Source organism: Lontra canadensis, unplaced genomic scaffold (genome assembly GCF_010015895.1).
Source record: "Lontra canadensis isolate GAN:19392208 unplaced genomic scaffold, GSC_riverotter_1.0 scaffold50, whole genome shotgun sequence".
In the NCBI taxonomy this organism is placed as follows: domain Eukaryota; kingdom Metazoa; phylum Chordata; class Mammalia; order Carnivora; family Mustelidae; genus Lontra; species Lontra canadensis.
Window position 1 is genome coordinate 13,357,603 of NW_022631044.1, and position 17,734 is coordinate 13,375,336.

General features: G+C 33.5%; 2 protein-coding genes and 1 pseudogene across 5 annotated transcripts in view; 2 read left to right on the plus strand and 1 right to left on the minus strand.

Moving 5' to 3' along the window:
- The window catches only part of FANCL (FA complementation group L), a 92,853-nt gene extending 78,679 nt beyond the window's left edge, over nucleotides 1-14,174 (plus strand). For all 3 annotated transcript variants that reach the window (XM_032873883.1, XM_032873881.1, XM_032873882.1), the window contains exons 8-14: nucleotides 4,295-4,445; nucleotides 10,695-10,778; nucleotides 11,257-11,302; nucleotides 11,380-11,461; nucleotides 12,281-12,397; nucleotides 13,657-13,728; nucleotides 14,037-14,174. In XM_032873883.1, coding sequence (XP_032729774.1) covers nucleotides 4,295-4,445; nucleotides 10,695-10,778; nucleotides 11,257-11,302; nucleotides 11,380-11,461; nucleotides 12,281-12,397; nucleotides 13,657-13,728; nucleotides 14,037-14,072 — 588 coding nt within the window. In that variant the 3' untranslated portion in view covers nucleotides 14,073-14,174. The remainder of the gene's footprint in view (nucleotides 1-4,294; nucleotides 4,446-10,694; nucleotides 10,779-11,256; nucleotides 11,303-11,379; nucleotides 11,462-12,280; nucleotides 12,398-13,656; nucleotides 13,729-14,036) is intronic.
- Nucleotides 14,144-17,734, minus strand: part of VRK2 (VRK serine/threonine kinase 2) — a 117,429-nt gene continuing 113,838 nt past the window's right edge. For both annotated transcript variants that reach the window (XM_032873877.1, XM_032873878.1), the window contains exon 13: nucleotides 14,144-14,449. In XM_032873877.1, coding sequence (XP_032729768.1) covers nucleotides 14,144-14,449 — 306 coding nt within the window. The remainder of the gene's footprint in view (nucleotides 14,450-17,734) is intronic.
- On the plus strand, nucleotides 14,821-15,541 carry LOC116877084 (annotated as a pseudogene).

Consider the following 17,734-nt stretch of genomic DNA (forward strand, 5'->3'; position numbering starts at 1 on the left):
TTACTGATATATTAGTTTTAATGTCTACCTCCTAAGTTCATTGAAATTCCCAAGAGAAATGTTTCTGTGTCTCAGTATTCACCTTTTTTGGACTCTGTCTAGAACATAAAAATAGTAATGTATCCACTTCACATGACTGTGTAGTAAAATCTGATGATGACTTTTAAAATTTAAAATTTACTTTTTCTGTTGATTACCAACTACTTCTAATTCCGGGGTTGTTGCGTTTTTTTGTTTTTTTTTTTTCCCCAACTGTCATTTTATTTATTGAATATCTTTTATTTTTTGTTCAAAATGTAGAGTTAGTTTTAAGTGGAGCTATGTTTAGGATTTCATTTACAGTCAGGCACACCAGAAATGGACATTGTGTTTTGGCATACTTACTTTCAAATGAAAGATTCCACTGTGAAAACATTTTGTGACTTTTTGGTGTTTTTGGTTAGCTTTTCCATGGCTTAACAATGAAATAGGTAATTGTAGATTTCTATACAGATATATCTATAAGTGGAGAGAAAGAGACATTATTGTGCTGATTTTGAAGAAGAATGGTCTCTTCAACAAATGGTATTGGGAAGTAGGATATCCACAACAAAAAAAGAAATGTACCTTGCATTGTACACAAAATCAAAATGAGTTAATGACTTAAATATTAAGACCTGAAACTAAAAACTACTACAAATACAAAACAGGGGAGAATACTTCCTGATCTTAGTCTCACTAATGATCTCTTGATTGACACCAGAAGCACAGACAACAAAGCAAAAATAGACACAGTCATCATCTTGTACATGTTAAATATGTACAGTTCTTGTGTTTCGTTCACATCTCAATAAAGCTATTAATAAATCAACATACTGTCTAGCAATTGTATTTTTGTGTATGTATCTGAAGATTTCTCTGGGAAAAGAATGACATCAGTGTAGAGCAATAGGAATGTGATACGTCTGTTAGCCATGTGGAGATCATCTATATAGTGATAGCTGAGCAGTTCTGGAGTTCTCTGTCTGGCCTAAAGAAATTTGGGAATCATAGAAATTTGAGATTGTAGTTAGAGAAGATCCTTACTGAACCTTGGAAAGAATTTGTTTACTCTGTGTAAACATAACTATGGATGCATATTAAACAATGTTAATTGCAAGCCATGATGAAGAACTGTGGTTTTAATCAGTAACATAAAACAGTTTGCACGCTACCTGTAACTAAAAGTAGCCTTAAGAAATAAAATGTTGAAGCTCATAAATAATTACTTTTATGTCAGGTAGTTGACTTCAGTTTACTTAAGTCTTGGAATTTGTGTTGCTGTCATTAAGTGGTGGTATTACAAAGAAAAAATACCACTTTGAGAAGAACTGCATTTACATTGTTGTAAGCCAGGAAGTTATAGTTTCAGGTTTGCAGAATACAAATATCAGCCTAATTGCAATATAAATAATGGGCTTCAGGGGAATATGACTAGAGGGGAAAACATCCAGTTAGAAGGTGTTTTGAATGGTTTTCGGAGGCAGACTGATAAGTTCAGTTTACATTTTAGATAGGGTATGCTGCGGTAAGTCAGTGATGGCATGTCTGGTTGTGGAAACAAGAGCAAGGGGGTTATTTTAATAGTAAATAGTAATACTAGGGTAAATAGAGTTACCAAGAAATATGTTAAAAATGAAATTTAAAAAAGGTCTTTAGTTATTGAATATATTAGCTGTAAAAAGAAATCACAGCTGATTTCTTGTTTGGTTATCTAAAGAACTGTGGCATGTTTAATAACAAAACAAAATTTGGGAGTTTGGTTTCTGATTTCTGTTTGGCATCTAAATTTGTATGGCATAACAAAAGAGAACAAATATTCTACCTTCAAGATTTTATTCCTACACTTAACCTACCTCACACCCCCACTACCCACTGGGCCCCGTTTATTGAAGGTTGCAGAGTTGAATTAGCTTTGTGAAACTGAGCCATGACTTCATCTAGGTGTTCCTTAAGCATGTATAAGTACAAAGTATACCTTTAAGGAAGTACTTCCTTTTCACGTTACTCAGCGTATACTGTATTCTTGCATTGTTGACTTGTATCCGTTATTTGGGATAAATACACTTGTAATATTTTCAGTGACTTTTTAAAAATATGTTTTGCTTCTTTGAAACAGTAAGATCCTTAATTGTTCTTTTTAAACTTTTAGTTTTTAGTATAACATATTTAATAAATAGTGGTGACCATTAAAATACTACTTTATAAGAAACTGTTGTCTTTGAAAGTAATGATGAATTGGTTTTTAAAATCAGGAATGGTAGAGGCACCTGGTGGCTCAGTTGGTTAAGCATCTGCCTTTAGTTCGGATCATGATCCTGGGGTCTTAGGATCAAGCCTCCTTCTCCCTCTCACTTTACCCCTCCCCCTAATCTTGCTCTCTCTCTCTCTCTTCCTCTCAAATACATAAACAAAATCCTTTTTCTTTTTCTTTTTCTTTTTTTTTTAAGATTTTATTTATTTATCTGACAGGCAGAGATCACAAGTAGTCAGAGAGGCAGGCGGAGAGAGAGGAGGAAGCAAACTCCCTGCTGAGCAGAGAGCCCAACTCGGGGCTCGATCCCAGGACCCTGAGATCATGACCTGAGCTGAAGCAGAGGCTTTAACCCACTGAGCCACCTAGGTGCCCCCATAAACAAAATCCTTAAAAAAAAAATGGCTTTAGCTCTTATTATTACTGAAAATGTATTTGTTAATTCCCATGAAAGATTAATGTCTGAAATACAGAATTCAGATGTTGGCTAGAAACTTAACATTAGAAGAAATCTTATTTGTAATTTGTTTATTCTCAGAAATATGTAAAACCCAGTCAGTGTTTTATTACATATTCGAAAGTTGGAAAGAGTAAATCTTAAAAGTTCTCATCACAAGGGCAGAAATTTTTTTTTTTGGAACTTCAGTGACAGATAACTAGGTTTACTGTGATTGTACACAAATAATAAATTGGAGAGTATACCTGAGACTAATATAACGTATGTCGATTTTACCTAAAAAAAAAAAAAAAAGTGGAACCTCATGGAATCTACATGTCTTCTTAGTAATGAATGGTCTCTATTAAAATCCTATGCTTCTGGATTTATATCAGTATTTGTCAGTACTAGATATTCCACAAGGTGCCTATGTGTGTGAAAAAACATTTTAGGGTTAATACAAGTAAAATTTCATTACAGACATTAACAGATAAACATTTGCAATTGATTTTGATAAAGGGAACACTAACTTCTAGCCCCAATTAAACATTGTTCCCCATCCACATTATTCTCATTAATAGATCTATATTACAAAAAATGTACTCCATTATTATTTGAATTTAATCAATAAAAACCTTGTGGGAAAATATATGTAGAACCTTTTTATACTCTTTGCCTAAATAAGTCTGTAAAGTTAATAATGTTTAAAAGTAATTTAACTGAGGGATGTCTGGGTGGTTCAGATGGTTGGGTGTCTGCCTTCGGGCTCAGGTCGTGATCCCAGGGTCCTGAGAACAGGTCCGGCATCTGGCTCCTAGCTCAGCAGGCGTCTGCTTCTCCCTCTGCCTGCCGCTGCCCCTGCTTGTGCACACTACTCTCTCTCTCCCCATTCTGACAAATAAAATCTTTAAAAAAATAGTAATTTGGGGGGCACCTGGGTGGCTCAGTGGGTTAAAGCCTCTGCCTTTGGCTCAGGTCATGATCCCAGGGTCCTGGGATCGAGCCCCACATCGAGTTCTCTGCTTGGTGGGGAGCCTGCTTCCTCCTCTCTCTCTGCCTGCCTCTCTGCCTTGTGATTTCAGTCTCTCTCTCTCTCTCTGTCAAATAAATAAATAAATAAAATCTTTTAAAAAATAGTAATTTAATTGAATTACAAATAGCATTACATTTAACTTGATAACTGCAAATTAGATAACTTGATAACTTTCATACTAAAATTGTTTAGAGACTATGCTCAATACATATATAGTATAGCCATTAATAAAGTACATACATGTCATCTTGTACTAGTAATTACTGTTCTATAAATATAGTACAGAATGCATCATGGTAAAAATAAATACGGTCTTTAAAAAACAATTTCTGGTAAGATGCACAGTCCCAATGACAAACAGAAAATTCTGTCAATGCTAATGGAGGTGAAGAGAGGTGAAGCAGAGAGAGTTGACTCTTGTTTACTTGAGTAGTTTCAGCTAAAATGAAACAGAGCTTAAAATTTCTAAATTGAATTGTATTTTAAGTGAAAGATTATCTGCTGTTGATAAGAGCATCATGCAACTTATGCAGCTTTTATCTGTCTTTCACAGAGCTCCTTAATAAGCATTTACGGTCAGTTTTTGGCAGCCTTAGAATCACTGAAGGCATTCTGGGATGTTATGGATGAAATCGATGAGAAGACTTGGGTGCTTGAGCCAGAAAAACCTACCCGGAGTGCGACAGCACGCAGAATTGCACTAGGTACAGAAAAAGGATTAAGGGGACTTTGTGTGCGTTTGTACTTTGTATTAATTAGGAAAATGGACCCAAACAGGACATTGGACTCTTAGGTGAGACTTTTTTTTTTTTTTTTTTTTGCATGAAGTTAACTATTAAAACTTATTGGGATGAACTATGATTTATTACTATGTATTTGAATATTTCAGGAGAAAAGGGCAAACACTGAGGTGTTTCATTATAAAAGGTGATGATCAATGGAAGTATCATTCAGAGATACTGTTTAATTAGCTTTTAATTAGCACAGAAACAGTGAAACAGATTTTTCAAAACTTACATGACTTAGGGAAAAAATTACAATAATGAAGTCTTCATCCATGAGACTAGACAAGATTAATATGAACAGATCTGGGAATATTTTCTGACAAAATTTAGAGGATAAAAGAAGCTGAAGTGGGCCATGCATGCCATTAAAGAATAATCAGAAAGCACAAAATAATAATTAAACATTTTAGGTATTTTCTTTACTATAAATAACATGATATTAATGAATAAGATGTGATATAACAGTGAATGTCCTTGTAACATTACCATATTCCCTTTATTATAAAATTATTGCTTTATGTATTTTCATTATGAAAAAGCAATATGTCAGTTTTAGAGTTCAACTTTTCAATATTTTAGATGTTTTAAACTATATTTGAGTTCGCAGTAAATAGTGTAGATGATTATAAGATACCTATTTATATCTTTCCTTCTTGTTTTCCTTGAAAGCCCAAATAAATATATTGTCAAAAGGCATATATTTCGAAGGATATTATGAAATTCTGTTGTGAATCATATCCACATTAACAATTTTTGTAGTTTCTCCCCAGGCATAATTATCTGGGAGAAAAGAAGTAACATGTAATTATGAGAAAAGGAAGGTATCATTGTGCAAGCAGTTCTGCAAGTAGTATTGTTACTTCGTCTAAAAAGTCTAACGGTATTTAATTTGGAATAATTAACAAATTATGGTGTATTTGTGAACAAATAGATATTAAGAATGAAAGCATTTTCTTCAAAGGAGTCTAGTAATTAATTTTCTTCATAGCTCCATTTAAATAATTATTTTGATCAGGTAATGATCAAATATACCTTTTATTATATTTTTCATTGTTCAGCATAGACAACCTGGTTTTTTATTCACTCTCTCTATATTTACCTTTAGCTCTTTTTTTTTTTTTTTTTGCCTCAGGCATTGATTTGTCTTTTTAAGATCCAAGTTTTCAGCAAAGCAATATTAAATAATATACCCACTCTTAAGTGAAAGCATTTTCTGGAGCCATTAGTACATAACATTGCTAAAGGCTAATACGGAATTTGTGCTCATGGTACGAATGTATAAACAAGTGAGATTGTAAGTTAACTTATAATTTTTGTTTTCCTCAGGAATGATTTGTAGTCATTTTTTGTTTTACTTGATTATCTCCTTTTGTCAGATCTATTGTAATTGTGTTCATAGTGTTGCCAACCTTAGCCAAAAGCTAATGTTACACTGTATAAACTTTATCAAGCCATATCTACTGTAAAAAATCCAAATAGACCTTATAGTTATACTAATGTACCTCTAAGAAATAGTAACATTTCTGAAATTAGTACAATATTCCAGTAGGTAGAATTTATAAAGGAACTTATTGCCAAATAGAAATAGATTTTCTTAGATTCCATAAACTAGGTAAGTTGTTTTTGTTATTGAATAAACAGTATCTGATTTAATATGAATTGAATCCATTGTTAACTTATAATGGAACAAAAGAACTCAAAATGTTTTTTATTTCTGTATTATTTTAAGTTTTTAAATTCCAGGTGACCTACTGTGTAATATTAGTTTCAGATATACCATATAGTGATTCAGTACTTCCATACAACACTGGGTGCTCATCACAAGTGCCCTCCTTAATCCCTATCACCTGTTTAACCTATTCCACCACCTACCTCCCCTCTGGTAACCATCACTTTGCTCTCTATAGTTAAGAGTCTCTTTTCTTGGTTTGCCTCTCTCTCATCTCCCTATGCTCATTTGTTTTCTTAAATTCCATATATGAGTGAAATCATATGGTATTTATCTCTCTCTGATTTCACTTAGTGTAATTCTTTCTGGTTCCATCCACATAGTTGCCACAGCAAGATTTCATTTTTTTTTTTAATGGCTGGTAATATTCCATTGTATATCTATACCCCTAATTCTTTATCCATTCATCAGTTGATGGACACTTGGGCTGTTTTCATAATTTGGCTATTGTAGATAATGTTGCTATAAACATCAGGGTGCATATATCCCTTTGAATTAGTATTTTTGTATTCTTTGGGTAAATACCTAGTAGTACAATTGCTGATTTGTAGGGTAGTTCTGTTTTTAACTTTTTAAGAAACCTCCATATTGTTTTCCAGAGTGGCTGAATTCCCACCAACAGTGTAAGAGGGTTCCCCTTTCTCACATCCTCGCCACCACCTGTTGTTTCTTTTGTTGTTTTTAGCCATTCTGACGGGTGTGAAGTGCTGTCTCATTGTAGTTTTGATTTCTGTTTCCCTGATGAAGAGTGATGTTGAGCATCTTTTTGTGTCTGTTGGGCATCAGTATGTCTTCTTTGCAAAAATGTCTCTTCATATCTTCTGCCCGTTTTCCATTGGATTGTTTTTTGGGTGTTGAGTTTCACAAGGTCTTTATATATTTTGTATACTAACCCTATATCAGATATGTCATTTGCAAATAACTTCTCCCATTCCATACACTGCCTTTTAGCCTTGTGGATTCATTTTCTTTGCAGAAGCTTTTTATTCTGATGAGGTCTAAATAGTTTATCTTTGCTTTTGTTTCCCTTGTCTCAGAAGATAGTTCTAGAAAGAGGTTGCTATGGCCAGTGTCACAAAGAGATTACTGCCTGTGTTCTCTTCTAGGATTTTTATGGATTCGGGTCTCACACTTAGGTCGTCTTTCAGCCATTTTGAAATTATTTTTGTGTTTGGTGTAAGAAAGTGGTTCAGTTTCATTCTCCTGCATGTTTCTGTCCAGTTTCCCCATCATCATTTCCCATGGGATATTCTTTCCTGCTTTGTCAAAGATTAGTTGACCATATAGTGGTAGGCTTATTTCTGGGTATTGTTATGTACCATTGATCTAGGTGTCTGTTTTTTTGCCAGTACCATACTGTTTTGATCACTGCAGCTTTGTAATATAATTTGAAGTTTGGAATTTTGATGCCTCCAACTTTGCTTTTCTTTTTCAAGGTTGCTTTGGCTACTCAGGGTCTTTTGTGATTCCATATAAATTTTAGGGTTATTTATGTTCTGTGAAAAATGTTGGTAGTTTGATAGAGATTGCATTAAATGTGTAGATTGCTTTGGTTAGTATAGACATTTCGACAATATTTGTTCTTCCAATATATGAGCATGGAATGTCTTTACATTTCTTTGTGTCATCTTCAGTTTTTTTGATCATTGTTTTATAGTTTTCAGAGTACAGGTCTTTCCCCTCTTTGACTAGGTTTATTCCTAGGTATCTTATTTTTGGTGCAGTTGTAAATGGGGTTGATTCCTTTATTTCATTTTCTGCTGATTTATTATTGGTGTATATTAACGGAACAGACTTGTGTATGTTGATTTTGTATCCTTCAACTTTACTGAATCCGTTTATCTGTTCAGCAGTTTTTTGGTGGAGTCTTCTGGGTTTTCTATATAGATATCATGTCTTCTTCAGAGAATGAAAGTTTGGCTTCTTCCTTGCTGATTTGGATGCCTTTTAATTCTTTTTGTTTTCTGATTGCTGTGGCTAGGATTCACCTGTGAAGCCATCTAGCCATGGACTTCTGTTTCTTGGGAGTTTTTGGATTACTGATTAAATTTTTTTGCTTGTTATCAGTCTGTACAAGTTTTCTATTTCTTCCTGATCCAGTTTGGCAGTTTATATGTTTCTAGGAATTTATCCACTTCCAGGTTGTCCCAATTATTTGCATATAATTTTTCATAATCTCTTATAATTTTATTTCTTTGGTGTTGGTTATTTCTCCTCTTTCATTTGTGATTTTATTTATTTGGGTCCTTTCTGTTTTCTTTTTGACAAGTCTGGCTAGAGCTTTATTTTTTTTTCTCAGAGAAACAGCACCTGGTTTCATTGATCTGTTCTATTGTTTTTTTGTTTTGATTTTTTAGTTTCTATATCATTTATTTCTGTCTTAATCTTTATTATTTCTGTCCTTCTGCTGGCTTTAGGCTTCATTTATTGTTATTTTTCTAGCTCCTTTAGGTTTAAGGCTAGGTGGTTGGAGATTTTTCTTGCTTCTTGAGGTAACCCTGTATTGCCATATATACTTCGGTGTTAAGACCACTTTTGTTGCATCTCCACGGTTTTGGACTGTTATCATTTTCATTTATTTCCATGTATTTTCAAATTTCTTCCTTTATTACCTGGTTGACCCCATTCATTGTTGAGTAGCATGTTGTTAAACCTCCATTTATTTGTGGTCTTCCTCAATTTTTTTTTAGGTGGGTTGACTTTAAGTTTCATTGCATTGACTAAAAAAGGGGGGTGGTTTCAGTCTTTTTGTATTTGGTGAGGTCTGTTTTGTGACCTAATATGTGATCTATTCTGTAGAATGTCCCATGTGCTCTTGAAAAGAATGTGTGTTCTGCTGTTTTAGGATGGAATATTCTGAATATTTCTGTTAAATCCATCTGGTTCAATGTGTTATTCATAGCCATTGTTTCCTTGTTGCTCTTCTGTTGAGATGATCTGTCCCATTGATGTAAGTAGGTTGTTAAAGTCCCCTATTATTGTTATTATCAATTAGTTCCTTTATGTTTGTTATTGTTTTATATATTTGGGTGCTTCTACTTTGGGTGCATAAATATTTGCGGTTGTTAGATGTTCTTGTTAGATTGTCCCCTTTTTCATCTCTTATTACAGTCTTGGTTTAAAGTCTAGTTTGTCCATAGTTAAAAATAGAGCTATCCTATGACCAGCGATTGCACTACTTGGTATTTATCCAAAGGATACAAACAGTGATTTGAAGGGGAATATGCACCCTGATGTTTATAGCAGCAGTGTCCACAACAGCCAAAATATGGAAAGAATCCAGATGTGTCCATCAACAGATGAAAGGATAAAGAGATGTGGTATATATAAATACAGTGGAGTATTACTCAGCCATCAAAAAGTGAAATCTTACCATTTGCAACATTGTGGATGGAACCTAGAGGGTATTATGCTAAGTGAAGTCAGTCAGAGAAAGACCGTTATCATGATTTTACTCATATGTGGGATTTAAGAAACAACAGATGATCATAAAGGAAGGGATAGAAAAATAAGATGAAATCAGAGAGGGAGACAAACTGTAAGAGACTCTTAATCATAGGAAACAAAAACTAAGGGTTGCTGGAAGGGATGGCGTGAAGGGATGGGATAATTGGGTGATGGGCATTAAGGAGGGCACTTGGTGTAATGAGCTCTGGGTGTTATATGCAACTGATAACTTACTAAACTCTACCTCTGAAACTAGTAATACATTGTATAATGATTGAATTTAAAGAAAATAAAGTCATTTGTCCAATGTAAGTATGGCTACTCCCTCTTTTGATACCCATTTGTGTGACAAGTGTTTCTCCACCCCCTCCCTTTCAATCCGCAGCTATCTTTCAGTGTAAAATGAATCTCTTGTAGGCAGCATATAGATGGGTCTTGTGTTTTGGTTTTTTTAACTCCATTCTGAAACCCTGTGTTGTTAGATTGGAAAATTTAGTCCAGTTACATTGAAAGTGATTATTGTTAGAAAATGTTTTGATAAAACTTCATAAAAAGCCATAAACATGTTTGTTTTTACCATTTATTGTATTTCTGGTCTTTTAATTTTTGACCACAGTTCTGCTTTTCAAGAAAGTCATGGGAGTCATTTAGATAACTATTTCCTAATCTTGTGATTTCTTTTAATGTTAAAGATCTTTATCACTCTATAGATAACTTTTTAATGTATAATAGAATTCTGACCAGAATTCTAGTATAAATTATAGTAACTCAGTGGATTGACTGTGTGTTTTGAAACTTTGGGTGGATCCCCAAATCTTTAGTCATAATCATAATTTCAAAATTTATTTCTCTTAGACTGTAAACTACTAATATACAAAAACTATAAAACATTGGCTAATCATTTGGTATAGTAAGTACCAGATAGATGCCTCTTTATTTTTTGTTTGATGAACTTTTCTACTTCTATAAACTTCAATATTCTTTTATTTTAGGAAATAATGCTTCAATAAATATAGAGGTTGACCCCAGGCATCCTAGTATGCTTCCTGAGTACTGCTTTCTTGGAGCAGACCATGGTATGAGATCTCACATTTAAATGTTTTTAACAGGGTCATAAAATTCTTATCTCACACTGTTAAGATATTCTGAAATAGTAATTATTGGTAATCATTTTAAATGAAAATATTCTGAACTATGTAATTTTGTGGTGTTTAAAAAATATGATTTAGATTTTCCAGCCAAGTAATTAGGAAATTCTGAATTTATTTATATTTGTAAGTTACTAAGAATAGATTTTAAAAGTTCTCATAAAAAAAAAAACAACTTTGTAACTATAAGTGGTGATATGTTAACTAACCTTTGTAGTGAGTGTATTGCAATAAGTACATATACCTAATCATTATGTTGTAACCCCAAAACTAATACAATGTTATATGCCAATTATAGCTCAGTAAAAAAAAAAAATAAATAAAAATTCTGTGTTTAATGTCTTTAAAAAGTGAGAGCGGCAGACGCTAAATTATTAAACTTTTTTTTTTTTTTTAATATCTGAAGTGGTAAAACCTCTGGGAATTAAGCTGAGCAGGAACATACATTTGTGGTAGGTATCTCTGCAATACAATTGTTCTTCTTCTATTTTGCAAATTTAACAACACATTTTTTTTTTCATGCTTTCAGGGATCCAGAAAATAGTCTGTTACAAAACTTGAAAGATGTTTTAGAAATAGATTTTCCAGCTCGTGCTAACCTGGAAAAATCTGTAAGTTTTATCAGTGCTTTGATATTCCAAACAGCATAGCATAATGAAAGTTAAATGTTCTTCTTTTAGACACCAGAGAAAAATGAGGCTGAAAGGGAGGGAGTTGGAAGAATATTATAACAGACTTCTGAACTGCAAGCAACAGTAGCATCAAAGAACTTGTTAACCTTTGATTAGTGGTTTAAGTATACTTTTTTCATGGTCTTCTTAGCAATAAAGTGATTAATGACAGACATCTTTATTATTAAAAATAGGGGGAAAGGTCCAAAGTAGCTAATGAGATGTTTGGATATTCTGTTACTATCTACTTATGGATGATTGAAATAAAGTTTTAATTAACTAGATGTTATTTGTGAAAGGTGGCAGTACAGTTTTTTAAAAATGAATAGACATTACTATGTTGCAAAAATAATAACCTTAGAATTGATTTTTGATAAAGCAGCTGGGGTTGCAGACGGTTAAAGTGGTAGGGATTTTTTTTTAATTCCTTTAGTTACAGAATTTTGAAATTTAGTAATCAAATGTCAGTTCTCTTTACATACTACAGTGGCATTATACTGAAGTACAATATGGAAAAATTACCTAAGCCCAAAATAGAATCTGTTTTGAGTATATCTGTGTGCATTACTTACTGGATGAAAAAGGAAGCACTCTTCTTAGCAATAGCTTTTCCAAGGTGTTAAGCAGTCATATAGCTACCTTTATTAAAAAAAAAAAAAAAAAAAAAAAAACTTTATAAAAAGTTAATATTTATCTATACCATATTCACTCTTATGTTACCTGTATGTTTTAAACACATATAAATATTTTCTTTTGAAGGATTTTTCTATGGATTGTGGGATTTGTTATGCCTATCAGCTTGATGGCGCCATTCCTGATCAAGTGTGTGATAACTCCCAGTGTGGACAGCCTTTCCATCAAATATGCTTATATGAGGTAGAAATAAAATAAAAATAACCTTGGCAAGACTTTTTTTGGCTACCATGACATAGGGAGTATGCTTATTTGAAATACACAGAGTCTAAATTCTGTTTACTGAATGGTGATCTCTTTTGCCATTGGCCCCTTTACCAGTTCATTTCCAGATGCCCATGTGCTTTTATTTCTTCATCCTGGTTACTAGTAAGTGAAGAAACGTCCTAAAGTATCACAAGAAAGGAGAAAATGTATCCAGAATATATTCATGGACTGTTTACTGATGCTAACAAATCAAATCAGTGGTACCTTGGACTGTTTAATGCCTCCTGTAACCCAAGGCAAACTCTGTAGACTCATCCAAGAGGGAGTAGTAGTGGCAATAAGGTGAAAGGGAAGTAGCACTATTGGGTATCTATTACTTTTCAGAGTAGGCTTAAGTATAGAATAAATATAATAATCTTTTGATATTGAGAAAAATGTATTTTATGCTCTAAAAATGTGATAGGACTCTCAGTGACATTTTATTTACTGTTATTTACTATATGTGAAGTCTGCTTTCATTCCTGTGTAGTCACTTGATCTCTATAGCATTCCTCTTGGTGCATAGTTGACTTGATTATATAGAGCACCTTTCAGTTGTATAGTGCTTCCTGTCTTCCTTAATATCACCTACCATCTTTGCGCTTATCAGTTAGTGTTAACAATGGAGAACTTGGAGAGGTCAATTTACCTTATATAAAACCATTAAATATCAAGTCTAATTATGGAGATATTCTTAAGGGAACATGTGCTTTTTTTGTAATAATGAATATTCATTTGATTTTTAAAAATGGATTGCCTCATGCTTCTAATTAATGGATTGAGAATTAACCCATTATTGGTGATTAAGACCTAAATATTCTAGAGCCTGTGGTATCTTTTACAGCAGGAGTTCTTAATTTGTAATGATTTTAGGTGGGGTCTATGAACACCATGGACTTGTGTGCATTATTTTTGTGTCTTGTGGGGTTGAGAAAGTACATAAAGGGACCTATAATTTAGCTATAAACCAGTGGTATAAACCCTGAAATCCATGCTGGTCTCCCTTGTTGTTCAGCATATTACCAGTCTGGTATTGGCTTAGGAAATGTTCCCCTTACTTTTTGTTAAAAGAAAATTAAGAAGGTCAATGTTTGGGAATAAAAATATAAGTATTCAAAGGAAATAATACTTGGAGTATCTGTAATTTGTAGTCATGCTGACACTCTCCCTTTATCTTCTCTTTTTAAAATCTTCAGTGGTTGAGAGGACTACCGACTAGTAGACAGAGTTTTAACATCATATTTGGTGAATGCCCATATTGTAGCAAGGTAAGAAAACCATTAATCACATTTCATAAAGTGTGCCTAGCTTGTAGTAACATGTTCTGGAAGGTAAGCTGATATACTACATACATATCTATCTTAAACATTTTGTTACTTCTGTTCTTCTAGATATATTTAAAAATATAATAAAATAAAATTGTCTGAATATGAATAACATTGTTTTTTAAATTGCTCCTTCGGCCAAAAAAGTATTTTCCAAAGTGTATCATGACACCCATTTTCTAGCATAAAGCAATCTTACTTTTAGAATGTCCACAAACTTACTGTGTTAAAATGTATTCTCTTTTTACAAGCCAATTACCTTGAAAATGTCTGGAAGGAAATCCTGAAATAAGAATGTAACATTTCTGTGAAGAACTGGCAACTTTAAAAATTATCAAAAGGATTTTATTTGATATCGTCATAGAAAATATAAAGCAAGACATACTAAAGTCAAAAGAAAAAGAATGATGAAGCCATAGTAATACATGTCTGCCTTCATCTCTTCACTAAGAGTAAAGTCTGTTATCTCCATACCAGTTGTAGAAGTATATGTATACCAAGATGAAGATCTCAAATTATTGACTATGTCTGGACTGGCAGAATCTTGATGGGATTCATAAAATGAATTGGGGAATTGTATGCTGCTGGATTGTTGTGGAGAACTTTTTATTTCATTCAGAATTTCTTGAGATTTACAGTACTTCTGTCTTCTTCTTGTGCTTTCCTATAGAAAGAAAAATATGTATATTGTTAGGTTTGAGTTATCCTAGTATTTTTGTATTCTGTAAGAATACTAAATATAACATGTTACATAAAAAGAACAAATTTTTGTATATTTTTCCTGAGAAGTTTAGGTCCTGGATCTTACATTATAAGAGTTTACAAAAGTACTTACCACATTAAGCAACTGAAATCTAGTTAAACTGATTGGTCCTTTTAAATCAGGAAATAGGCTGTCTCTTAAGTAATTTATCCTCTAAAAATATGATGAAATATGAAAACTAAATTTTCTTGGCAAGACAAAAAACTGGGCTTAATCTTCGATGGGCAAGACAGTCATAATTAGAAAGCTTTTCGGTCATTAATAATTAGTGATTCCAAGGGAGCCAAGACAGTGAACAAGATGGTGGGGGCAGTGCTCCACGTCCTCAGAGCAGTCTCCTGCCCAGGCTCCAGAGAATGATGTCTTCCAATAACAGACCTTGAGAAGACAGCTGGTTAAAATCCTTATTTGTCCTGAAAGTTGATCCAAGAAAAGATGCTCATTCTAGTCTCCTAGCCAAAAAGGAAACAAGCAGGCTCTACAAATAATACAGTGTTGAGCTGGAATGTCTAGAAGTGTATGACAAAATTTGTGAAGAGATTCTGCCAGAGTCTCATGAAGATAAACATTAACCTTGTACTTTGGTAGGGACTTGGAACACACTATACAGCACGTATGATCAAGCAGTCTACCTCTGGAAGTAGGTATCTACTTAATGGATATCTTCATAATGAGTAAATTCAGAAAAATAAGGTATTTGTGGAATTCCATAAGGCAACTATTTCTTAGGAAGAGTCAGCACCTGACCCATAGCAAGGATCTAGTATATGTGAACTCAGATCTTAGCAACTCCAGCCAGGAACTGTGATTGCATAGGGCAATTACTGTCCAACAACAACAAAAAAAATTTCCACCCCCAAACCAATCTATAGTATTGAACACAATCTCATTCAGAATCCTAGCAGGCTTTGGAAATGCAAAGGACTGAAAATAGTTAAAACAACCTTGATGAAGAACAGAGTTGAAAGACACACTTCTCCATTTCAAAACTGACCACAAAGCTAGAGAAGTCCAGACAGTATATGAGCAACTGGTTTCCAGCTAATGTACCGAGGCAATTTAGTGGGAACAGATAATCTTTGACGAGGATACAGAGACCACTAGACATCCTTGCAGAAAGATTTAAAAAAAAAAAAAAAGACCTCTACCTCATTTTATACAAAAAGTGTAGACCTAGACCTAAATAAAATAGCTAAAATCTAAAAATTTTAGGAAAAAACAAAATCTTTGTGTCCTAGGGTTAGGTAAATAGTTGTCATATATTAAATTCAAAGGACATCATTTTAAAAAATTAAAAGACAAGTCACAGATTGGGAGAAAATTCTGTAAATCACTTATCTGATAAAGGAGTTCTATCCAGAATATGTAAGGAAAACTTGAATAGGCGATTCTCTAAAAGCGTATGAAAAGATGCTCAGCATCACGGATTGTAAGAGAAATGCAAATCAAAACCAGAGTGAGAGATCATCTTACCTCTTTTAGGATGGCTGGTATCCAAAGAACAAGAAAGTAACAAATGGTGAAAATTTCTGGAAACCTTTGTATACTCTTGGTAGAACTATAAAATGGTGCCGTCATTAAGGGAAACAATACAGAAAGTTCCTCAAAACATTAAAAGTCGGATTACCATATTCTGGGTATATATTCAAAAGAATTCAATTTAACTTCTTGCAGACATATCTGTACACCCATCATAGCATTATTTACAGTAGCCAAGAGGGAAAAATATCTATTGGTAGATGAATGGATAAATTAAGTGTGGTATAAACATAATGGAATATTATGCAACCTTAAAGGAAATCCTGCCACCTGCTCCAATATGGATGAACCTTAAGGACGTTATGCAGAGCAAAATAAGCCAGTCACAAAGGGACATATATAATTCCACTAATACAAAATATTTAAAGTAGTCAAAATAACAAAGTAAAAAGGTAACTACCTTACTTTACTACACTGCCAAAGTGTAGGGGAGTTGGTATTTAGTGGGTCTAGAGTTTCAGTTTTGCAAGATGTAAAGTTCTGGAGATCTGTTATACAGCAGTATAAATATACTTGGCACTACTAAACCTTACAGTTGAGGTAAGTTTCATGTGTGCAAAATTTGCCACAATAAAAAATTTAAAAAGATTTAAAAATAATACAGTGATTCCCAACATTTATCATGATATGGCACCCTTTACCCAATATACATGCCACATATTGGTAAGGGAACAGGCTATTTCTAACCAGAGGAAACTGCCCCAGGGTGGATACTGTGGCATATCTCTTTGAATGCTCCAGGAACAGACCAACCACTATGGACTGAACAGATACTGATACATGCAAGTTCCAGAAATTTCTTAAATGTTTTTTAACATCATTCCTATTGGCCAAAGCTCCGAGAATCAGTTTCCTGTTTTCAGCTTGTTGGAGATTGTTCTGTTTCTGCTTTACTTCAGTGTCCTGGCCTGCCCTCTCCTTGTACCATTTATCAAGTAACTTGGAAGAGAAGAAATTTATAAACAAGACAAAATATTTCAATCTTCATTTGATGTAGTACCATCATTCTTCACGATAGCTACCTTCTTGACCTCTAAACAACCATTCTTCAAAGAGCCTTTTTTACCCCACAAAAGTCACTTTAAGGATACAGAGTTTTAGAAGATAAGTTACTTCTACATAAGGTATATAAAACAAAATAGATGTCTTAAAGGCACTTTAGCTCTTCTACTTAGAAGAAACTATTGAGAGTCAAATAACTAACTTTAAATTACTCTTTACTACCTGAGAGCCAATAAAGATACACTCACAATTTTCCTAAATTTCTGTCAACTTTAGAGGCACCTGGCTAGCCCAGGGTAGAGCATGTGACTCTTGAACTCAGGGTCATGAGTTCAAGCCTCATGTAGGCATGGAGCCTACTTAAAAAAAAAAAAGTTTTATCAGCTTTATTTGCTAAAGGCAAAATGTGCAAATAATTACGCCTGTGGACTCAAGCATTGTTCTTCCACAATGAAAAAGAGAGAATGCCATCAAATTGTCTATTTTTAAAGGCTGAGGCCACTGGTAAGCTAACTTCAGTAGCATTTACATATAACTTAAATGTGGAAATGGATGACACCCCATCAAGGTAAGAAAAGAAATCAAGCTACTAAAATTTCAAGATAGAATTGTCTATTATGTAACCCACATACCCAGTCTCTCTGT